Genomic DNA, 20,941 nt, shown 5'->3' with positions numbered 1-20,941 from the left:
TTCATGTTGTTATTCTCGGTGCCCTTTAAGATTTATGCTAGTCACTTGTGACTTTCCTTCGCTTTGCGACATTGTGATAGGTAAGACGTATATATATATATATGTTAGATCTGCATGGACAAATCGGTGCTGTACTTACACTGTAGCTGAATTTGGGATCGGTTTGTGTTATCAGCTTCCCATATAACGGACCATTCATATATTCAATTATAAGTTGTCTGCCTGGTGTGCAGCTTTCATGACCTTCTGAAGTTAGATGCATGTGTGGACACCTGCAATGTGGACAAATACAAGGTAGAGAAGTCAAATTATTACATACTCAGTTCTAGAAGTAGACAGCATGTTTAATCACTCATCCCATCATTGAAATTAAGTTGCAGTACAAATTAAATATAGTAATTATCGATAAAAACAATTGTATGAATACAAATGTTACAAACGGAATTCATAACTAACAACATCACCTAACGTTAGGCCTAGTTTAATTCGATTTGTTGTTTTTGAATGAATCTAATTAGTGAACAAAGCATTCTGGTTCGAACGAATCATTCATGTTTTTTGTTCATTGAAGCAAGTGATCGATTTCCTCCATGAGAACGAAGCTCGTTCGTGAATAACTGGGAATATAGTTCAGTGATAATATGTATATGCCTATAATTAATATTTTAATGTGTTATTTTATTCAGTTCAAGTCTGCGAGTCAGCGTCGTTCAAAACAAGGAGAGAATAAGATTGCGGAAGAATTATGAATTTGTAAATATGGCTATAGGCCTACATAAAAATTTAGTTAGAACATATTGAAACAACATTAAAACTAATAAATATATTTTAAAAATGTGGGGAAATGCTTGAGGCTTAAACACGTGTCGTTATGGATTTGAACGACACTGTGTTAAAAGAATCGGTTAAAAGAATGATTCGAATCACTCACCCATTATACACAAAAGACTCGCTTGTCAGCAACTACTGGCGTAAATTAACTATGTAATTACAGAAAACATCACTGAATGAACTGATGAATACATCTAAATACATCTTTTTAGTGAAAAAGTTTCGAGTCACTGAATAAAAAAAATCCCAACCACTAGCTACTGACTACAGAAGCACACATGCGTAGATTAAAACCGCTTTAAAATAGAGTCGAAGTTTCATAGACTTGAAAGAAAGCAACTCTAATTATTTCTAAACATATTAAAACCTTAAGCCCATACCTGCTATGTTAGTTTATTATTTTGAAAAAAATAATACATTCTGGTATACATTCATGGATGGGATACGTCCTGGCTCTTCCTCTGTCGAATCGCTAAGTACTGTGAAAAAATAACGAATCCACTCATGAATATTAATTCCATCATGCAGACGTTAGGCGCGTCACATCACGTGACTAATACATATTCATGAGTCAAGCTTTCTCCGTAGTACTATTGGTGAATTCGATTCCTATCGAGGAAGTTAAACATTTCGAGTAGTGATTCAACGCGTTTAAGCATTTACATTGATTATTATCATTATCGTTAGCGAAGCTTTATATAATGTGATGAACACAAACACAAAAGAAGGGCTAATTTGAAACGGTAGGCTGTTCTTTTTGTGACTTTCTATTGCTGATGTGGAGCACAACCCATCAACCGTGTGTAACCTATCATTGTTTATCGCATCTGTCATTGTCAGTATCATGAGTCGATAACATTTAGCTTCGATCCATATATGTGTGAGATACGTTTATTTGTTAGAGGAACGGTTGTTGTGAGATTTGAGGTACATGCCACTGATATTTCTGTGGGAATGTGCAACTTGATATTGCTATGGCAACGTGTCATCAGTGCTTATGGACCAAAACATGAACATCATCGGTGTGATTAAAGATGGAAGTGATACAAAGCTTTCAGATACATTGTAGATCACTATTAGTGGTAACAAGTTCTGTTTAAAAGTAGCCTGAAAGAGATTACTTCCAAAATACTGATTAACATAATAGCATAAATACACGTTAATCAGATTGTACAGTGGAATCCAAAAGTATGATGAGGCCACATTGAAATTCTGGGATTGGAAATGTAAATTAAATATGTAATTAAATAGAATTTTTTAGGATTTATATAAAATGAAAACAAATCAAAACTGGTTGGGCAAGTTCTGATTTTTACTAAGATATAAACATTTATTACATATATATTATATACACTTATATTTTAGCAACACATTTTATATGTCACTTTAAATTTTATTGAATGTTTTTCTTTACAAAAATAATGCTACAAATAATTTATTAGAATGACATTCTAGAATCAGAATTAACAACAAAAATGTTCAATACCTCACCAAATTTTTAAATTTGTTCAGCAAAACTATTTTGCTGATATTGTAACATTATCATGTAATGAATACGTTCATGTTAAATTAGAAAAAAATGCAAAAAAAAAAAAAAAAAAAAGCACTTTGACATGAATCCCAACTGTATGTTTTGGACTAAATTATTAATTTTTTTTATTGTACCTGAATCAGTTTTGAAGAACTCTCTTTGACTGTGATTGACTTCCTGTTTCTCAGAGGGAGCGGACCGGAGATTCCACCATGGCAGGGGACGAAGTTCGACAGAGAAAAGGAGGTGGACGCAAGAAGTCCAAAAAGGGGAAAGGGAAGGGGCAGGGTGGTTTGGATCGGGCTGGCAGTCTAGATGGGCCAAATGACCTGCTGTTGCCGCCTCCCACCATACCACCTAAAAAGCCTGTGGAGGAGAGGACCAAAACGGCCCAGGCTAAGATAGAAGAGGAGTCGGCAATTTCTATCTGCCTGCAGGTGCTGTTCCCCTACCTGCTGGCTGGGATGGGGATGGTGATGGCAGGTATGGTGCTGGACAGTGTGCAGGTAAGAGACTTTTGAAGAACTTTCTGCAACTTTACATAACGTTTTATCTCCTGACATGACTTTCCAACAGTTTGAGGTTGATGCTGTAGCAGCTAATGTGCCCACTTTAATTATCCAGCATGTCAAGTGCTGAGATTTATGGTCCTCACTTACAGGAAGCAGAGTGTGAGGGAAATTAATGTGATCATTAAAATTCATTCGGAAGGAGAGGGACCGGAAAAACACTGCAATCATGAAGCGTTAAAGCAATAGTTCACCCAAAAATGATGTCATTTGTAAGTCATTACAAACCTGTTCGTTTTGTGGAACACAAATTGATGTTTAACAAAATGGACAAAAAGGACAAAAAGACGTAATACAATTAGCATAAAATTGGCAACTTGTGTGTTCTGTCTCTTTTTTAAGCTGCAAATCTCCAGTCCTTAAAAAATTGAATGTACCAAAACATTTCTTGAACGAAATATGCATTTCATGATACAGACAGATCCTTTCATCCATGAAATTAGGTGTCCCTCAAAAGAGATATAAACTCATATCTCAGAGGAAAAAAGTCCAAATTGCGAGATTTAAACTCAAAATTCCAAGAAAAAAAGTCAGAATTGCGAGATTTAATCTCAGAATTCTGAGACAAAAAGTCAAAATTGTGTTATAAACTCGCAATTCTGAAAAAGAAAGTCTGAATTGAACAGAAATCAGGCCCCGTTTACACTAGTGCGTTTTTGTTTTGAATGGCGTTTTAAAATTAAAATGATCCTCGTCTACATTGACGTTTCCGCAGCGTTTCAGAAACGATCTCCGTCTATACTACACGACCGAAAACGCATGTCACATGCACACTGGGCATACGCGTACAAGTGTAAACAGTTGCCTCTTGCGCATGTAGGTAGCTTAAAAAATGCAGAGTTTAACTGCACAATGGCTGCTAAAAATGACAACAAAGCCAGCAAAGATTGCAGTTCAGTCTCCATGTTATTGTTTACATGGTCGTCAAGGATACGCAGAGCGAACGTAGACAGCCAGGCCATTGTTTTCGAAAGTCTCTGTTTTGGTCAGTTTATACTGAGGCCCTGTTTACACTAGTGCGTTTTAAAATGAAAACAATACGTTTTGCTATGGTTACGGTTACGGGAACCTCGAAAACTGAAACTTTTGAAAAGCTGCATACCCCGTTTTAGTTTGAAAAAGCCGGGGTTGCATTTCAGTATAAACGGACCAAAACTAAGACTTTTGAAAACAATGGCGTGGCTGCCCACGTTCGCTCTGCGTATCCTTGACGACCGTGTAAACAATAACATGGAGACTGAACTGCAATCTTTGCTGGCTTTGTTGTCATTTTTAGCGGCCATTGTGCAGTGAAACTCTGCATTTTTTAAGCTACCTACATGCACAAGAGGCAACTGTTTACACTTGTACGCGCATGCCCAGTGTGCATGAACGGTCATGTGACATGCGTTTTCGGTCGTGTAGTATAGATAGAGATCGTTTCTGAAACGCTGTGGAAACGCCAGTGTAGACGAGGATCGTTTTCATTTTAAAAAGCCGTTTTAAAACAAAAACGCACTAGTGTAAACAGGGGCCTGAAACGCAACCCCGGCATTTTCAAACTAAAACAGGTTCTGCAGCATTTTCGAAAGTCTCGAGGTTCGAAGGTTTTGAGGTTCGAAAACGCCGGCGTAGTGTAAACGACAGGCGTAACCGTAGCAAAACTTAAGAGTTTTAAAACGAAAACGCACTAGTGTAAACAGGGGCCTCAGACTTTTTTCTCTCAATTCTAAATTACATCTCACAATTATTGACTTTTTGTCTTGGAATTTTGAGTTTAAATCTCGCAATTTGGACTTTTTTCCATTTGAATTGAGCGGTTTAGTTCAAATTTTCTGAAGAGACACGATTGCTTTATATGATGAACGTATTGATGAACAGAAGCTCAACCGTACTTGCTTGACACGTGAGAACAAACCTCTTGCGAAAGCTCAAGCATGCTGCGTAACACAAGAATGAACCTCATTGGTTCTTGCATGTCGAGCGAACATGGGATTTTCAGGGATTTTCGTTAAATAATACATTAAATTTCATATTGTATACCCCCAGAACACATGAAATATACGACACGCGTTGCATGGGACCATTCTATGATACTTTTCCATCTTTTTTAAAAAGCTTGATGCTGGTCGCTATGCTCTGCCATTATATGGACAAGCGCGAGCAGGACATTTTTTTTTAATTCTCCTTTAGCATTAGAACAACATCAGGGTGAGTAATTTATGACTTAATTTTCATTTTAGGGCGAACTATCCCTTTAACTCAAAATTGAGAGATGTAAACTTAGATTTGCAAGAATTGTTCGATTAAAAAGTCCTAGTTACCTTTTTCATTTTTTTTTTATTCCGTGGCAGAAACAGGCTTCTACGTGACAGTGAGTAAATATTGACAAAAACGATTATTTTAAAGAACGCCTGCCTGAAAATCCTTGTCATAGAACCGGTTGTCGTTTAATAGTCTTAAGAGATGCTGTGTCTTGATGGTGTTTAATGAATGCGTTCAGAGGTGTGTGTTGGTGATGTGGGTCTGGATTTGCTGCGTCACTGTGCCGTGCTCACGACCGAGCTGGGGTTGTTTTTAGCTGAATCATGCCCCTCTTCCCAACGTGTCCTCTACGCACTGGCAAGCGGTAGAGTGGTGAGTAATCGAACAACGCCGCTTTTACAACCCCATGGGTTCTCAATCTGTCTCTTTGTCTCTCATACACACACTTGTTCTTTCTCGATCTGTCTCTTGCTCTCCTCCGTCTTTCCCCCCTCTCGTCCCTCTGCCAAGCACTCAGCCCCTTCATAGCTGATAAGACAGGTTCAGATATACGTCAGAGGAGACATTAGCAGAGAGCAGGACAGGGGGACAGACGCATGACTCTGAGCAGATGAAAAAGGTTGATAGGAAGTAATAAGGGTCAGACTAGTGACTGTTAAAGGGCCTGATGCAGCGGTGAGGAGGGGGTGAAGAGGACTGCCCACAGGAACGAGTGGAAAAAAGCCTCAACATGTGTTTCTGTCACGTTCTGGACCTGTTAGTCCAGGCCTGGTGACGGAGAGGTTTTTAAATCGACGTCGAGCCAGGCAGGACTGTTTGTCTTGTGAGTCACGACTCCTGTGGCGGAGACGAGATGCGCTTTGGAGATTGTAGCGCTCGTGTACATGGACGTTCCAGCGACCTGCGAGTGAAAAAAGCGGCAGCTTGGGAATTATTCTAAGGGTCCTCAGGACAACTTGATGCTTCATCTCATCAGGCATATGACGAGTTCTGAAGTTTTTAAAAGTGGATTTTGATGCTCAGAGAACCAGGAGAAGGAGATATGCTCAGACTTTTGAATGTGAAGGTTCCTGTTGGATTTTGTTGGAAACCCATGTGGCATTGATAGATGAACAAATGACATCTTCAAGAAGAACTGAAATATACTGTGTGCATCAGCCAACTTTTTGGGCCTTTGCTATCGTGGGACAATCTGAAGATACTAAATTGCCGCATCTTTTAATCTTAAGAACATCCTGTCTTTCTGAGTTAGCATATTATTTTTCTTCTTCCTAACCTAGATCATATTTGTCTTGAGCTTCATATTTTGTTTTGAGACGCTTATTAAAGGAACATTCAGCTATCTAATAGGGTGTTAAAAGCTTCCAGGAACCCTCGTCGAACCTTCCAGTCACGTTGGGGAATGGGTTAACAGCGATGGTGGTCACTCAGTTAGAGCTGGAGCTCTGCTATCAGGGGAAGAAGCTCAGAGGTTTCACCTGCAAGCTCACCCGTTCGGCTCATGGCTTCCTGCCGGAGAGCTCGTACATCATCGCTGCGCAGGTCTTGCTGCCGTATCTGCTGGGCGGCCTGGGGATGGTGGCAGCTGGTATCGTCATGGACATTGTCCAAGTATGAGCAATTTAATCTAGATTTGGTGTATCTCTTGGTTGTATATGTTATTGAAATTGCATATTTACAAACATCAGATGGTAATACCATTGTACTTACCGCACCCTTATAAAAAAGTATCCCTTTTTTTGGACATGTACCATGGTAGTGCCTTGGAGTACCATGTAAATACCTAGAGTAGTTTTATAAAGTCATGATACTACCATATTCATATACCATCTTCATGTTACTTAAATAAAACCATGATATACATGTCTAAAGAACATATTGCCATTGTAGCATGTCCCAAAAATCATGATAATACCATAGTACTATTGTACTTTTTTGGTGTTTTCTTTGTTAATAGCATATGGATATTGACGATTAAAGAAATAAGCTAGGTTAATAAAAATATTAAGAGTAATAAGAGGTAAAATCACTGTGATGGATGGCTTTGAATGGCTTTAATGCTTTAATAACATAGCAGCAGCAGCATGATAAAACAGATCGATGTTCACTAAATAAAAAATATTGTATCATAATTTATTAATAACTTTTCTCAAATTCACTCATCAATTTATGAATTTACTTAAAATCTGGTTCACTTAATTTTTTGCTAATTTTCTGATTAATTTATCCCTAAAACACAGTTTCCTCTCTTTCTGAAAGCATTTCAAAAACAAATGTGAATTTTTTACAATAATTGTTAACCAAAGTAAATCTATTTTTTTTTTTTTTTTTTTTTCTCATTTTTGTTATTTGAAATAAGGCTGAAATAAAATAAAAATATAAATATTAGATGAAAAATGTAAACTTCAAAACACTTGCCTCGGCAGCTAACTAAAATAAAATAAGTTAAGTTTAAGTAGTAATATTACTATAACTAAAACTAAAAAAGCTGATTAGAAATGAAAGAAAAATGCACATAAAATTACAAAAACTTTATTTAAAATTTAAAATGACAACTGAAATCAAAAAATCTGAAATGAAAAAATGTAAAATCTAAAAATAAAAGCTAATAATATAAATAAAAAAAAAATATATATATATATATATATAAATAAATAATGTATGTAGGTCTAAAGCTACTGCATCCCAAAATATCCTCTAGTTAATGTACTAAAAATTTTTTGTAGTATGTAGTTGTCTTATGGAATATCAGCACACTTCACAATCACATGCTGGCTTCCAGTAACATGTTCCTCGTGTTCCTGTCCTCTAGATAGACGCAGTTGGCATGGACTGTGTTGTGTGTCTATTAATTGAATTCTCGTGGGGGCAGGTGAGACAGTGAGAGAGTGAGAGAATGAAAGCTTGTTTGTAGAGTGCTGAGAGAGAGCAGGAGAAGTGGGCTAGCTCCCAGGACGGGCCTGTGACGTGACACCAGCCCCTCGAAACAGCCTGTGCTGTGCGTGTGGTAAAAATATCGGCCCCTGGCTGGCTGGCTGGCACCGGTCTCTTATCTGTTCATTTAAACATTATGGTTATTTTTAACTGCATGAGTGGGTTTGTGAAGAGAGGAGCGCTCAACTCGTATGCTGACACGTACTAAATATAAACGCACAGCACAAGAAGCCATTCATGTTCAGTGAGTCACTGTGACTCTTTTGTCAGCTTGCCTATTATAAGATGATATTTATGAATTTTCTGATGACCAGTTTGTGTTTTGACTGTTAGTATCAGAATAAAGAGCTGAAACTGACACCTAGTTGGATTCATCTGAAAGTATTCAGTCACTCAGTTTAAAAATATTGACTGTGGTCTCATTAGCAGTGACGTATGGGACAGTCAATGCGCTATTCTGTGTAAAGTATCTGTTTAGCTCAAATTCTTCAAAAGTTCAATATGTATCTATGGACCTCGGGGGCAGGACTTCATTTCCCAGCATGTAGTGTGGCTTAAATATATAATGAGAATTATACTGTGTACCTTTTTATTTTTGCATCAGTGTTGTTGTATTTGTTGTCCTTTTGAATTGTGTAGCATAAATGTTGAGTGCTTTTTCAGCTGTGTGAATTTTCTGATGTCATCCTAATTGTGGTTTGTGTGCTGTGTTTCAACACACCAGAAACTAAAAACAATAGCAGTGGCTAATTGTAGTCACATTTGTTTCAGTGAACAAATCTCTCTTTTTTTTTTTGCATAAAGAAACATATTTTTGCATTGTGGTATTATTTTAGTTTACATTTTTTTTAATTAAGCACATTCTCTCCCCCTAGTTTCTCAATAATCTAATGAATAAAATCTCATTCTCATTGCTGTAATGCTGTTATAAAAATAATCCTAATTTTTTTACAATTCATTTTAAAATCTGCATAAACTACATTAATCTTAATAAATACCACCTTGATGTAGTTTATAAATATTATATTTTACAATATATTTTACAAATACTTCTTTTGAATTACTTTAAAATTCTAAATTATTTTTAATTTTTTTAATATATATATATATGACTCAGACATTACTTGACAATTTTAATGAGATTTACACTTTGTTTGTTTGCTTTTTTTCTTATTTTTCTAAGTTTCTTATTAATCTAATACAAAAAAAAAAAAAATCTAATTCTTGTTGCTGTAATAATAAAATACTTCTGTCTGGAAACAGCAAATATTTTATGTAAATTATTAATAAATTATTATTAGTATTAAATGTATTTTAAATCTGCATAAACTACATTACTCTTATTATGTACTATATTGATATATTTTATAAATATTATATTTTACAATATATTGTACAAATACTTTTTACAAATTACTTTAAAATTCTGAATTATTTTGAGACTTTTTTTTAGATATGACCCAAATATTACGTGACTGTTTTAATGAGATTCACACTTGTTGTTTTTATTATGATTGATTGATTGAGTGATTGATTGATCGATCAATCGATCGGTTGATTGATTGATTGATTGATTGATTGATTGAATGATTGATTGATCGATTGGTTGATCGATTGATTGATTGATTGATTGATTGTAAAACCTGAATGTGTTTGTGACAAACACTGTGCTTTAAAAAAACTGGAAAATCTCTTTTTGTTGTCTTAAATTGCCTAATTACTCTATTTTCATTTCATAAATACTGTTTTAGTGGTCCCAGGTCAACCTCGATATCATGGAGAACATATTTTTCTGTTTCTGCATATTTTCTGTTTCAGACTGTTTGTGTAAATCTGGTCTCTGTGTGTGTTTCAGCATTGGGATGTGTTTAAGGTGATCACAGAGGTGTTTATCCTGGTACCTGCTCTGGTCGGGCTCAAAGGAAACCTGGAGATGACTCTAGCATCTCGTCTCTCTACTGCTGTATGTAAAAATACATATCCAGCTGGATAATATATGCATTACTTTATGTATATATTACTTATAATCTATCTCATGCTGTAGCCTCAGTGTTTAATGGGTGTTAAGTGTGTCTTGATTATTAAATTAAAACACTTCAAGCAGTTATCTTCTTCACTGTGGTTTTGTTTCCCGTCTTCCTCAGGCTAACACTGGACAGATGGACGACCCCAAACAGCAGTGGCTGATGGTGACCTGTAACCTTGCTCTTATTCAAGTGAGTGAATCAGAAACACACAGATATTTTATATTATTTATATTGTTGATATTTTATATAATACACTGGAAACTGGCTTTAATAACTGTCAGAGATAAATTAGACATTACAAACATGAATTAACAGAACAAACATTGATTAAACATTAAATATAAAAGAATATGAACAATTACTCAAAGACTTCATTCTGCAGGAGTCCTCAGTCTTGAATATCAATGAGTGCTCATTATGAAAATGAATTTTTAATCTCTGTTTAATTATGAATAAAGGCATATGATGTGTGATTGTCGGGATGTCTTACTCAGGCTCAGGCCACTGTGGTGGGCATCCTGGCAGCTCTTGCGGCTGTAGGGCTTGGCGCTCTGTCCAGAGGGGGTATAGAGCTGGACCAGGCAGCTGTCCTGTGTGCTAGCAGTGTTACCACTGCATTTGTGGCCGCTCTTTCCTTAGGTATACCACTCTTCATTACTTCAATGACATGAAATCAATTTACTTTCTCTAGAAATATCTCTGGTCTTATTGCTTATGATTTACATTTTATGAAAAAAAAAAATATGATTTTCATAATCTAGAAATTAAAATTTAAAGAAATTTCTGTGCCTCTCAGACCATTTTAAAAACAAGTAACCAAGACTGCATAGGCAGGAAAAAATTACATATAATAAATGAAATTACTTCAGTTTAAAAAAGTACATTTTTTAAAATAAATTATTTTTCTTGTGCAATGATGCATTAAATTGATCAAAGGAACAGTAAAGACTTTTATGTTGTTATGAAAAATTGTATTTCAAAGAAATGCTGTTCTTTTGAACTTTCTATCATTATCGATATTCATTAAAGAATCCTGAAAAAAATAAATAAAATAAACATATCACTGTTTCCACAAAAATATGAAGCAGCACAAATGTTTTCAACATTGAGAATAATATGAAATGTTTCTCGAGCAGCAAATCAGCATATTAGAATGATTTCTGAAGGATCATGTGACACTGAAGACTGGAGTAATGATGTTAAAAATTGTGTGTTTGGGGATGTCCCCAAAAAGATGGCAATATCTGAAATCCTTGTCATTGTGGGGACATTTTTTGGTCCCTATGAGGAAAAAAGCTTATATATCATACTAAATGATGTTTTTTGAAAATGTAAAAATGCAGAAAGTTTTCTGTGATGGGTAGGTTTAGGGGTAGGGTTAAGGGATAGAATATACAGTTTGTACAGTATACAAATCATTATGTCTATGGAAAGTCCCCATAAAACATGGAAACCCAGTGTGTGTGTATATAGTTGGATAATTTTGATACAATTTCGATGTCTTGAGAATACCGTTTCATGTTGTTTTCACATTTCTGGATGATTTAACTTGAATCTTTCATTGAACATTACCTCTGAAATACAGTAATTGACTTTACTGCTTTCTTCCATGTCCAGGTCTGGTGATGATTGGTGTGATCATTGGCTCCAGGAAGGTGGGCATCAACCCTGATAATGTGGCCACTCCAATAGCAGCCAGTCTAGGAGATCTCATCACTCTTTCTCTATTGGCTGGAGTCAGCAGCACATTGTTCCAGTACAGAGGTGTGGGGCCATCTAGTATTTTAGTTATCGTTACAGTTACGTAACCTAATAACCTAGAATATTTATTTTATGCACAACATTTAATATACAGTACATATTGTTACAAAACTGTCTAATATTTAGTTAGGCTGTTGTTAAAGGATTAGTTCACTTCAGAATTAAAATGTACTAATAATTTACTCACCCCCATGTCATCCAAGATATTTATGTCTTTCTTTCTTCAGTATATCTATAGTGGACTTCACTGGGGTACAACGGGTTGAATGTCCAAATGTCAGTTTCAGTGCAGCTTCAAAGGGCTCTACATGATCCCAGACGAGGAATAAGGGTCTTATCTAGCGAAACGATCGGCCATTTTCTGAAAAAAAAAAAAAAAAAATTTTATTCTTTTTAACCACAAATGCTCGTCTTGCACTGCTCTGCGATGCGCCACGCATTATGTAATCACGTTGGAAAGGTCACGCATGACATAGGTGGAAGTACCGAGCAAGTGTTTACAAAGTGAACATGCAAAGACTAAGTCAAACGCCCTTTACAAAAAAAGGTAAAACAACGACATTGGACGATTTTGAAGTTGGATGAGAAAATGAGAAGTACTACCGTGGTACTTCCGCCTACGTCACACGTGACCTTTCCAACGTTATTACGTAATGTGTGTTGCATCGCAGAGCTAGTGCAAGACAAGCTTTTGTGGTTAAAAAGTATATAATTTTTTTTTTTTTAGTAAATGACTGATCGTTTCGCTAGATAACACCCTTAATTTAATTCTGAAGTGAACTAATCCTTTAATTATTACCAAAATAATTATAGCAGTGTGAAGAGCTTTTAGGAATTTAATTTAGGACAAATTACATAAATCATTTGGTTTTATTATTAAATTAACTAAAACAAAAATTTCAAAATAAATTAATTCAAAATATCCACAAATTGATCAATATATATTGTTTAAATTAATTAAAAATATATCACTTATTTTATATTTGAACCTCTCAATACTAAATGAGCTGTTTAAAGTGTACCAGAAGAGGGCAGTAGAAATGCACAAAAAATATTACTTGAAATGCAAAAGTTTTGCATTTGGTTCCCATGATCAAAGATTAAAGATTAAGAGTGGAAATCTCCTCCACTTGGGAAAATCATTTCTCTGAGACATTAGAGATCTACACAATGTGTATCTGATGTTGTTTTATTCGCTAGAGCCTTTAAAATCTGCATTTACTTAAATCACATAGCACATTATATGAAAATATGCATTTATAAGAGTAGCATGTGCCATCAGGGTAATCTGAAACTGTATGTGTCCAGATGTGTGGTATTTGTCTCCGTTGGTGTGTGTCTTCTTCCTGCTGCTCATTCCTATCTGGGTGCTCATCGCTAGAAGGAGTCCACAGATTAAAGAGGTTCTGAAGTCCGGCTGGCAGCCTGTTATAGTGGCCATGTCCATCAGCAGGTACAACTGTGCATGCAGAGACACACTATTCTATTAATGTGTCAGAATAGAGGAGATTTTCCTATGGGGTTTTATAATGAGGTCTTTCTATTTATGTGGAAAATAAGCCTGTGGTAAACATAACTTGACTTGTACTTTGATGTTTTGTTCTACAATGTAAATTACACACAACTGCTTAAAAATTCACGTTTCGCTATGGGTGTGTTCATTTTTGAAAACGTACATTTTTAATAAGTAACTAGATAAGGCAGTTTGGGGTGTGAGTGTGCGCAGTGTACAGTGTAGAACAAAACGTCAAAGTATTGTCAAGTTCTGTTTACCACAGGCTTTATTTTACTCTTAAATTGAAAAACCCCATTATAAAACTTCATAGGAAAATCTTCGAGGAACAAGTGGCGAATTAGACTTCCGGGTTCTGACGTCATACCTGCACCGCTCTATAGTGATAACAAAATTAAATGTATTCATATATATTTATTAAAGTATTCAATGTTGCAAATATATTGTGCCTGTAATAGAGGATGCATGGTTCCCACAGTCATGGAGAAACCTATAAATATCAGGGAATTTTAAAATTGGCATTTTCAGATCTGAAAAGTAATGGAAATTAATTTTTAAAAATCAATCAAATAATGTACCTTCTTCTTGTTATGCTCTGCTCTAGAATGTTTTATTAGTTAGAAATCGCTGTTTATAGTGTAATCTCAATCATAAATGACTGATAAACTAATGAAAATAAGTTGGCCAAAAGGTTTGGGGGCCCTATTGATTAGATCTTGACATACAAGTTTTTGTATTCTTAGAATTCACTGAAAAACACAGATTTGTCTGATTCCCTCAATTTTATTTGACAACAAAACTGTGTTTCTCTTCTAAAATACTGAGTAATGTAATTCTCTAAAATGTGTAATCTACTAGAGTACATTATATAGAACTAATCACATATGTTCAACAGCACTTGATTATGAGCACAATTAATTATTGCTGTTGACATTACTGAAACTAGCATATTAGCATGCTAATGTGTTCTATTTCTAGCTAATAGACAAAGTCCCTTTAAGACAAGTCATTTCACTCGGCGACCTTCTTTGAAATGCCTCTCAGGCATGCAAGTGCAGCTCCTATCTGTTTGAATGGGGAATCATCAAATTCTCCAAAGCTGTTCGCCAAGCTTTTGATTAAATTTCATATTTGAAATCACCGATGAAATCTGACAACAACTGTCTCATAAATTTTGAAACACCGACCTCAGCAAGACGCATCATTTGACATCACTTCCAAGATTTCGGCACGTCCTGCTTCTAATGAATATGAACGTTAAAACAAACTTTAACATTAGACATTAAGTTAATGTAATGTTACCTTCGTTTTTGCTTTTTTAAAAGTGATTTTATGTTATTTTTATTCTATTTTGCAATAATTGACACAAAAACACAATATGCTCTCATTGTTTCATGGCTACATCATGTGGTCAACATGTGAACATGACGTATGAGGGACTGGAACTCACTGAGGTCTGAAGTGGGACATTTAATTTGGGATATTCTCACGTCCAACCTCGTCTGAAACGCAGCATTATTCCGCCATATTGCACGTTGCACTTTCTCCCATTCAAAACAATACGAGTGACGCATCTTGTGTTATTCTGTAGTCTTTGTAATAGATTGTTAGCTGGGTAGCTAGCTAGTACAACATAATTCAGTAATATGACAGCAATATTATATTAAGTTGTACACATTTGAAATGAATAGAATCATTTTGAGCAGGGCTGCCAACTTTTGAGTTCAGCTTGGAGTGAGAATATTGGATATAAGGCCGTTTTTATAATAATAATAATAATATAAAATGTTATAATGACTTGATCATGGTATTAGAGTAAAAATATAATTAATATGTAATATAGTGCTTTTTTTCTCTTTTTTTGCAAAATGCTCTCGCTAAATATAGTTTATGGAATGTATTTTCTATGGTAAATGTAACGTTATGTGACATATTGTTTACAAGCTGTTTCATCCACGGTTGAAACATGAGACATAATACATTTCAGTAAGTTGTAAACGTTCTTGCAACATACCCTCTGATCGGTAGTAAAGTGGAGGAAGTTCACCTTATCTTCACCTGCGCTCCCACTTCACTGGAACTGAGGCGTTACATCAATCTGTCACGGCATATTGAGCGCCAAAACGGTATTTATTGTGTGAAATTCGTAATAAAACTTAAAAATTTGAAAGCTGAGACTGCTTTGTCTTGTGTGTCAGTGCATTGTCCGTGTCCTCTTTGTTTCACGACATGTAACATGAGAACGTTGGCAGCCCTGCTTTGATGATATTTAATTGGGTCACTTAAAAAATAACTTAATTCCATGAAGTTATGTGAGCAAATTTTCTTTCCTGATGGACAGAATTATTATTTGTGGGTCAACTAATCATTTAAAATTCATGAAACTCTTCCCAACTTAAGTTTCGGAGGCCTTATTCTTGATAAGACTGTGAGTGATCCGAACTTTGAGGGCATGGCGGTCTTCACACCAGTCATAAACGGTGAGTGAATATCAAACACGAACCACACTTTGAGCAAAGACACCTTTCACATACTCAGAACCATGCTGAATGGACAGATGTAGTAGTACAAAGTAACTGTAAACCTGAAAAACAAGTTTAGAAACTTAATTTAAGGCCCCTTTTCCCTCTTCAACTTCTCATTACAGTAAAATTGATCACATCTCTCTCAGTGTTTGGAACTCAACTTGTGGATTCAGGGAGGCGATCGGCCTCTGCTGCCAAAATAAAACCTTCTCATTCCAAATCGTCGCAATTTATCAGAGCACTGGCTCTTCGCTTGCGACGTTTTATTGTACATGAAAGAAGTCAAGTATTTTGACAGGAATGTAACTAATAGACTTAAAAACCCCAGCCGAGGCAGAGTTTGTTTGGTTTTACGTAAAATATCACTTGTGGTAATTTGTCAACTTCAGCAATCTGGTTTAGATTTCCTCTAGCTGGTTTTGTTCCTACTCAGCTGCACATGTGCTCTACCAATGTCCTATCTTGACTCAACACTATGTTGGCGGAAACTGCACACATCCCAATGGGAATAGAGCATGTTAGGGTTGTAAAGGCAACCTAATCCAGTAGTAGCTGTGATTCCTCAGCCGAAAAACTTCTCTGACGTCTTCCCTAGTTGTTTATCTGGATCTTGCACCCTATTTTTCCAGCTCAGTCCTGAGACAAACTACCTTTAATGAGGAACACAAGGTGGCTGTGATTCAGGAAGACTAATTTGATACCTCATTAACTAGTTTGATATTCACGTCAAAGAATGCCCTCTTAGGCTTGAGCTAAAATGTGGAAAAGCTATAAATCGTGCATATAATACTCTGAAATATGCTGAAAATGTATAATTTGACAAAAATAAGTTTACATACTTACCTAGAAGCATGCTGCGTTCTAACATACGCTCCATTTGCGTCTGAAATGAGCGGAATATGAGAATTGTAATGGTGTAATGATTGGAAAGCTCTCACATTCTTTCCTTTTTGAACTTTTCAGGTGTGGGGGGGAATCTGGTGGCCATCCAGGCCAGTCGGATCTCCACCTACCTTCATTTCTTGAGCGTACCTGGAGTCCTGCCCTATAAGATGAGACAGCACTGGCCCAACCCCTGTGTCACATTCTTCTCCTCAGGTGAAGTCACTTTGAAACTATTTGCGCACCTCAGATGAATTCACTCCTTCAGATCTTTGAGATAAAGTCGGTAATTAGTAGAGTTTGCTAAGTCAAACTTTGTACTTAAGGTTCGGGTTTTGAACAAAGCTTGAACCCTGATATTTACACTTTAACGCACAAATCATTAGCACTATTTGTGCTACAGTTATGAATGATATCTCAAACCATGCTGTTTGTTGAGGAGGAGTGTGCTATTCTTTGTCTTAAGTGCTTACACTGTGGTTTTACAACAAAAATCCTAAAGACTTACATTGAAGGAGAGGCCCAAGCCATATTTAGAGATCAGGGGCCGGATTTACAAAAAGCTTGATCTCAATGGTCGTTATTCGGGTGTTGGCGAACGTCAAACTAGTGAGCCAAATAGTGGCCAAAATTGTATAGTGTGAACCCAGCTTAAGAAAGAGTTAAGACATTTCTTAAGGTAAATTGACCCTTCGCAAAGACCCGCCCCCCCTTAGTTACTGTTGCTTTGTCTGACAAGCCATAGCGCTGTCACGCCACACAGAGTGAAAAATCCATCGCGGAGCAAAGAGGACACTGACAACACATTGACAGACAAGACAGAGCAGTCCCAGCTTTCAAACTGTGTAATTTTTTAAGAAATTAGAACAATAAAAACCATTTTGTGGCTCTTTAATGTGTCGTAACAGATTGCCGTAGCGCCTCAGCTCAAGTGGCTTGTGAACCGATCATCACTTCCTACTAATTAATTTATAGCATCAAATAAACATGAATGAACATGAGAAGGAATGTTGTTTCAAACGCAGAAAGATGTCAGTACACACCATTTTTCAAGTTCAAGTCCACCGAGGTTAATCTTCTAACTCCTGACTGCTTTGTCGGACAAAATGGCAGATTCGGCGTTATGATTGGATCGCTTGTCAATCAAACTCCTGGTGAAGGGTCGACTGTGTTCATCTGAAAGAAGAAAGTCATATACACCTAGGATGGCTTGAGGTTGAGTAAAGCTTAGGGTAATTTTCATTGTAAAGCGAACTAATCCTTTAAGTTAAAAATAAAGATGAAAATAGCAGTTACAAAGAGTTTTATTCTTAAGAATGTTTCATAAATCCGTCCCCAGAATATTACTTGAAGATGGGCTTTTGAATTGGGCCAGTAAAGATCCACCCATATCACCTCTGGAAAATGTAATGTCTAGTTTTGATTGATGTCAACCATTTTGAAATGAGTGAAATCGCTCATGCCATTTCTCCTCAGGCGTGAACTCAAAGTCAGCGCGGGTGCTGTTCCTCCTGGTGGTTCCAGGTCATCTCTTGTTTCTTTTCGCCATTAATATGCTTCAAGGAGGTCACACTGCCATCACGCCAACATTTACCTGCTGCTACCTAAGTGCTGCGCTGCTTCAGGTGAACCTTTGTGCTGCATGCTTTAGAAACCTTGCTGAAGTGTTTCTTTTCTGTGTCGCCAGTATTCATCCTCCTCCTAACCTCCTACTCGAATTAGGTGGATACAAATACAATCTATATTTCCATTATCAAATGGTGGTCTGTTTTCAAACAGACTGATTCTGGATTTTACTTGAAGTCTTAAAAAATTTCCATTTTGTCTCAAATTATTCATTCTCATGTAGTGACTCATACAGATAGGAAATCTCTTGGAGGTATTTTACTAACAGGAATTAACCCCAACAGGAATTAAAAATGTTGGTCAGTTTTACTATAATATATAATGTTCTTGAAAGAATTGTCTTACACCCCACGGCTGCATTTATTTGATCAAAAATACAGTAAAACTGTAATAATGTAAATTATTATTCAATTTAAATAAACTGCTTGCTATCAAACATATTTAAACATGTAATTTATTCCTGTTGTCAAAGCTGAATTTTCAGATTCATAATTCCAGTCTTGAGTGTCACATGATCCTTCACAATTGCCAGTTTATCTTACAATTCTGACTTTTTTTTCTCACAATTGCCAGTTTATATCTCTAAATTCTGACTTTTTTTCTTGCAATTCTGACTTTTTTTTTTCACAATTGCCAGTTTATATCTCTCAATTCTGACTTTTTTCCTCACAATTGCCAGTTTATATCTCTCAATTCTGACTTTTTTCCTCACAATTGCCAGTTTATATCTCTCAATTCTGACTTTTTTCCCTCACAGTTACCAGTTTACATCTCACAATTCTGACTTTATTTCTTGCAGTTGTGAGTTTATATTTCTCAATTCTGAGAAAAATAGTCGATAAAAAAAGTCTTGAATTGCGAGATGATCTTTTAAATGTTTTATTCCGTGGCGGAAACAAGCTTCTCACAATTAAATATCTCACGAAATATCTCACAATTCTGAGAAAAGATGTCAGAATTACAGAATATTAACCTGCAATTGTGAGAAATAAAATCAGAATTGTGAGATAAAAACTCGCAATTCTGGGAAAAAAAAAGTATTTTTCCTCAGAATTGGATTTTATAACTTGCAATTACGAGTTTATAATCTCACAATTCTTAGAAAAGATGTCAATTCTGACTTTTTTTCTCACAATTGCCAGTTTATATCTCTCAATTCTGACTTTTTTTCTTGCAATTCTGACTTTTTTTTCTTACAATTGCCAGTTTATATCTCTCAATTCTGACTTTTTTCTTGCAAGTCTGACTTTTTTTTTCTTACAATTGCCAGTTTATAATTCGCAATTATTATTATTATTTTTATTTTATTCCATGGCAGAAACAAGCTTTCCATAGAAAACAGTTGTGCTGCTTAATATTTTGGTGGAAACCATCATAAATAATTTCAGGATTCTTTGATAAATAGAAAATTCAAAAGAACAGTATTTATTTGAAAACGAAATCATTTGTTTGTCTTTACAGTTACTTTTGATTGAATTCCTCCTTGTTAAACAAAAATATTAAGTATTAAAAGTATTAATTATTAATAAAAGATTAATATTAATCTTGGTAAAAAAGAAAAATTAGTCTGTAATAAGTTGTCACAATATGGGCATTTAACAGGAATTGCAAGTGAAATAACTGAACGTATAATCTTGTTTTTCCTCACAGGTCGGGATCCTCATTTATACGGCGGACTTGATTGTGCGTTTGATGTGGAGGAAAGGTCTGGACCCTGATAATTTCTCCATCCCATACCTGACTGCACTGGGAGACCTGTTGGGCACGGGATTCCTCGCCCTGTGTTTCCATCTGGTAATGTTAGTGGAGGGGCTCGGCTTATAAAATGTTAGACCTCCTCCTCCAGCTCTCTGTTCACGGGACCTTTGCCGCCCAGGCTGGCTGCAGTAGCTTTGGAGATTCATACTTTTCTGTGGGACGCTAAAGACAGAATATGAGCCACTTTGTTTCTGTGCTTACAGGATAGGTTGACTGGAAATTGGCAGGTATGGACTACTACCTGACGGGTCTGTAACATGATTATATTCTAGGTGTGTTGTCCTGTTGCTTCAATGATGCTGCTCTCATACACACTAGTCACCTGATTACTGTATATTAAGGTCTAACTTTAGGTGCGAGTGTCACAAACTTTTATGTGCCATGTATAAATTAAATTTGAAGTTTACAAGATATAAAACCCTGAAGGATTCTAGTACATCTCTGGTGAATATTGTTTTTGAATATCTGATTCAGGATTGATTTTAAAGTATCAAACCTTTTGAAGGTCATTCCTTTGCTGTTTTAGTAACTATATACAAGATCATAAGTGCTGCTACATATTTTTACTAGATACAATATCTCATATACAGAGGGCCCAATGTACCTCTCAGTTTGTAATTTTTTTGCACCTAAAATATTTTTTCTTGAAATACCACACTTTAGAAAAAAGGTGAAATAACTATCGTAGTAATAAATGTAATTGGTTGTTCACATGAATAAATTGATGACAATGACAACAA

General features: G+C 35.9%; 1 protein-coding gene and 1 long non-coding RNA gene across 6 annotated transcripts in view; one reads left to right on the top strand and one right to left on the bottom strand.

Moving 5' to 3' along the window:
• LOC127505495 (uncharacterized) overlaps positions 1-1,346 on the bottom strand; it is an 81,079-nt gene extending 79,733 nt beyond the window's left edge. For all 3 annotated transcript variants that reach the window (XR_007927719.1, XR_007927718.1, XR_007927720.1), the window contains exons 1-2: positions 1,212-1,346; positions 140-272 (exon numbers count right to left, since the gene is read on the bottom strand). This is a non-coding gene — a long non-coding RNA (uncharacterized LOC127505495). The remainder of the gene's footprint in view (positions 1-139; positions 273-1,211) is intronic.
• LOC127505490 (solute carrier family 41 member 1) lies at positions 59-20,941 on the top strand. Of its 3 annotated transcripts, none has more exons than XM_051881079.1 (11): positions 59-80; positions 2,551-2,868; positions 9,965-10,072; positions 10,254-10,325; positions 10,631-10,775; positions 11,754-11,900; positions 13,206-13,350; positions 15,811-15,890; positions 16,899-17,033; positions 18,294-18,442; positions 20,094-20,941. In XM_051881079.1, the coding sequence occupies exons 2-11, from the start codon at positions 2,575-2,577 to the stop codon at positions 20,265-20,267; spliced, it is 1,449 nt and encodes a 482-aa protein (XP_051737039.1). In that variant the 5' UTR covers positions 59-80; positions 2,551-2,574; the 3' UTR covers positions 20,268-20,941. The 3 variants fall into 3 exon arrangements, with proteins under 3 accessions (XP_051737039.1, XP_051737038.1, XP_051737040.1); XM_051881078.1 differs by lacking the exon at positions 59-80 and adding an exon at positions 1,411-1,574; XM_051881080.1 differs by lacking the exons at positions 59-80; positions 2,551-2,868 and adding an exon at positions 4,645-6,786.

This window comes from Ctenopharyngodon idella, chromosome 22, assembly GCF_019924925.1.
Source record: "Ctenopharyngodon idella isolate HZGC_01 chromosome 22, HZGC01, whole genome shotgun sequence".
NCBI classification, from domain to species: Eukaryota; Metazoa; Chordata; class Actinopteri; order Cypriniformes; family Xenocyprididae; genus Ctenopharyngodon; species Ctenopharyngodon idella.
Note: the sequence above shows the minus strand (reverse complement) of the source record. Positions and strands in the feature narration are given on the sequence as shown.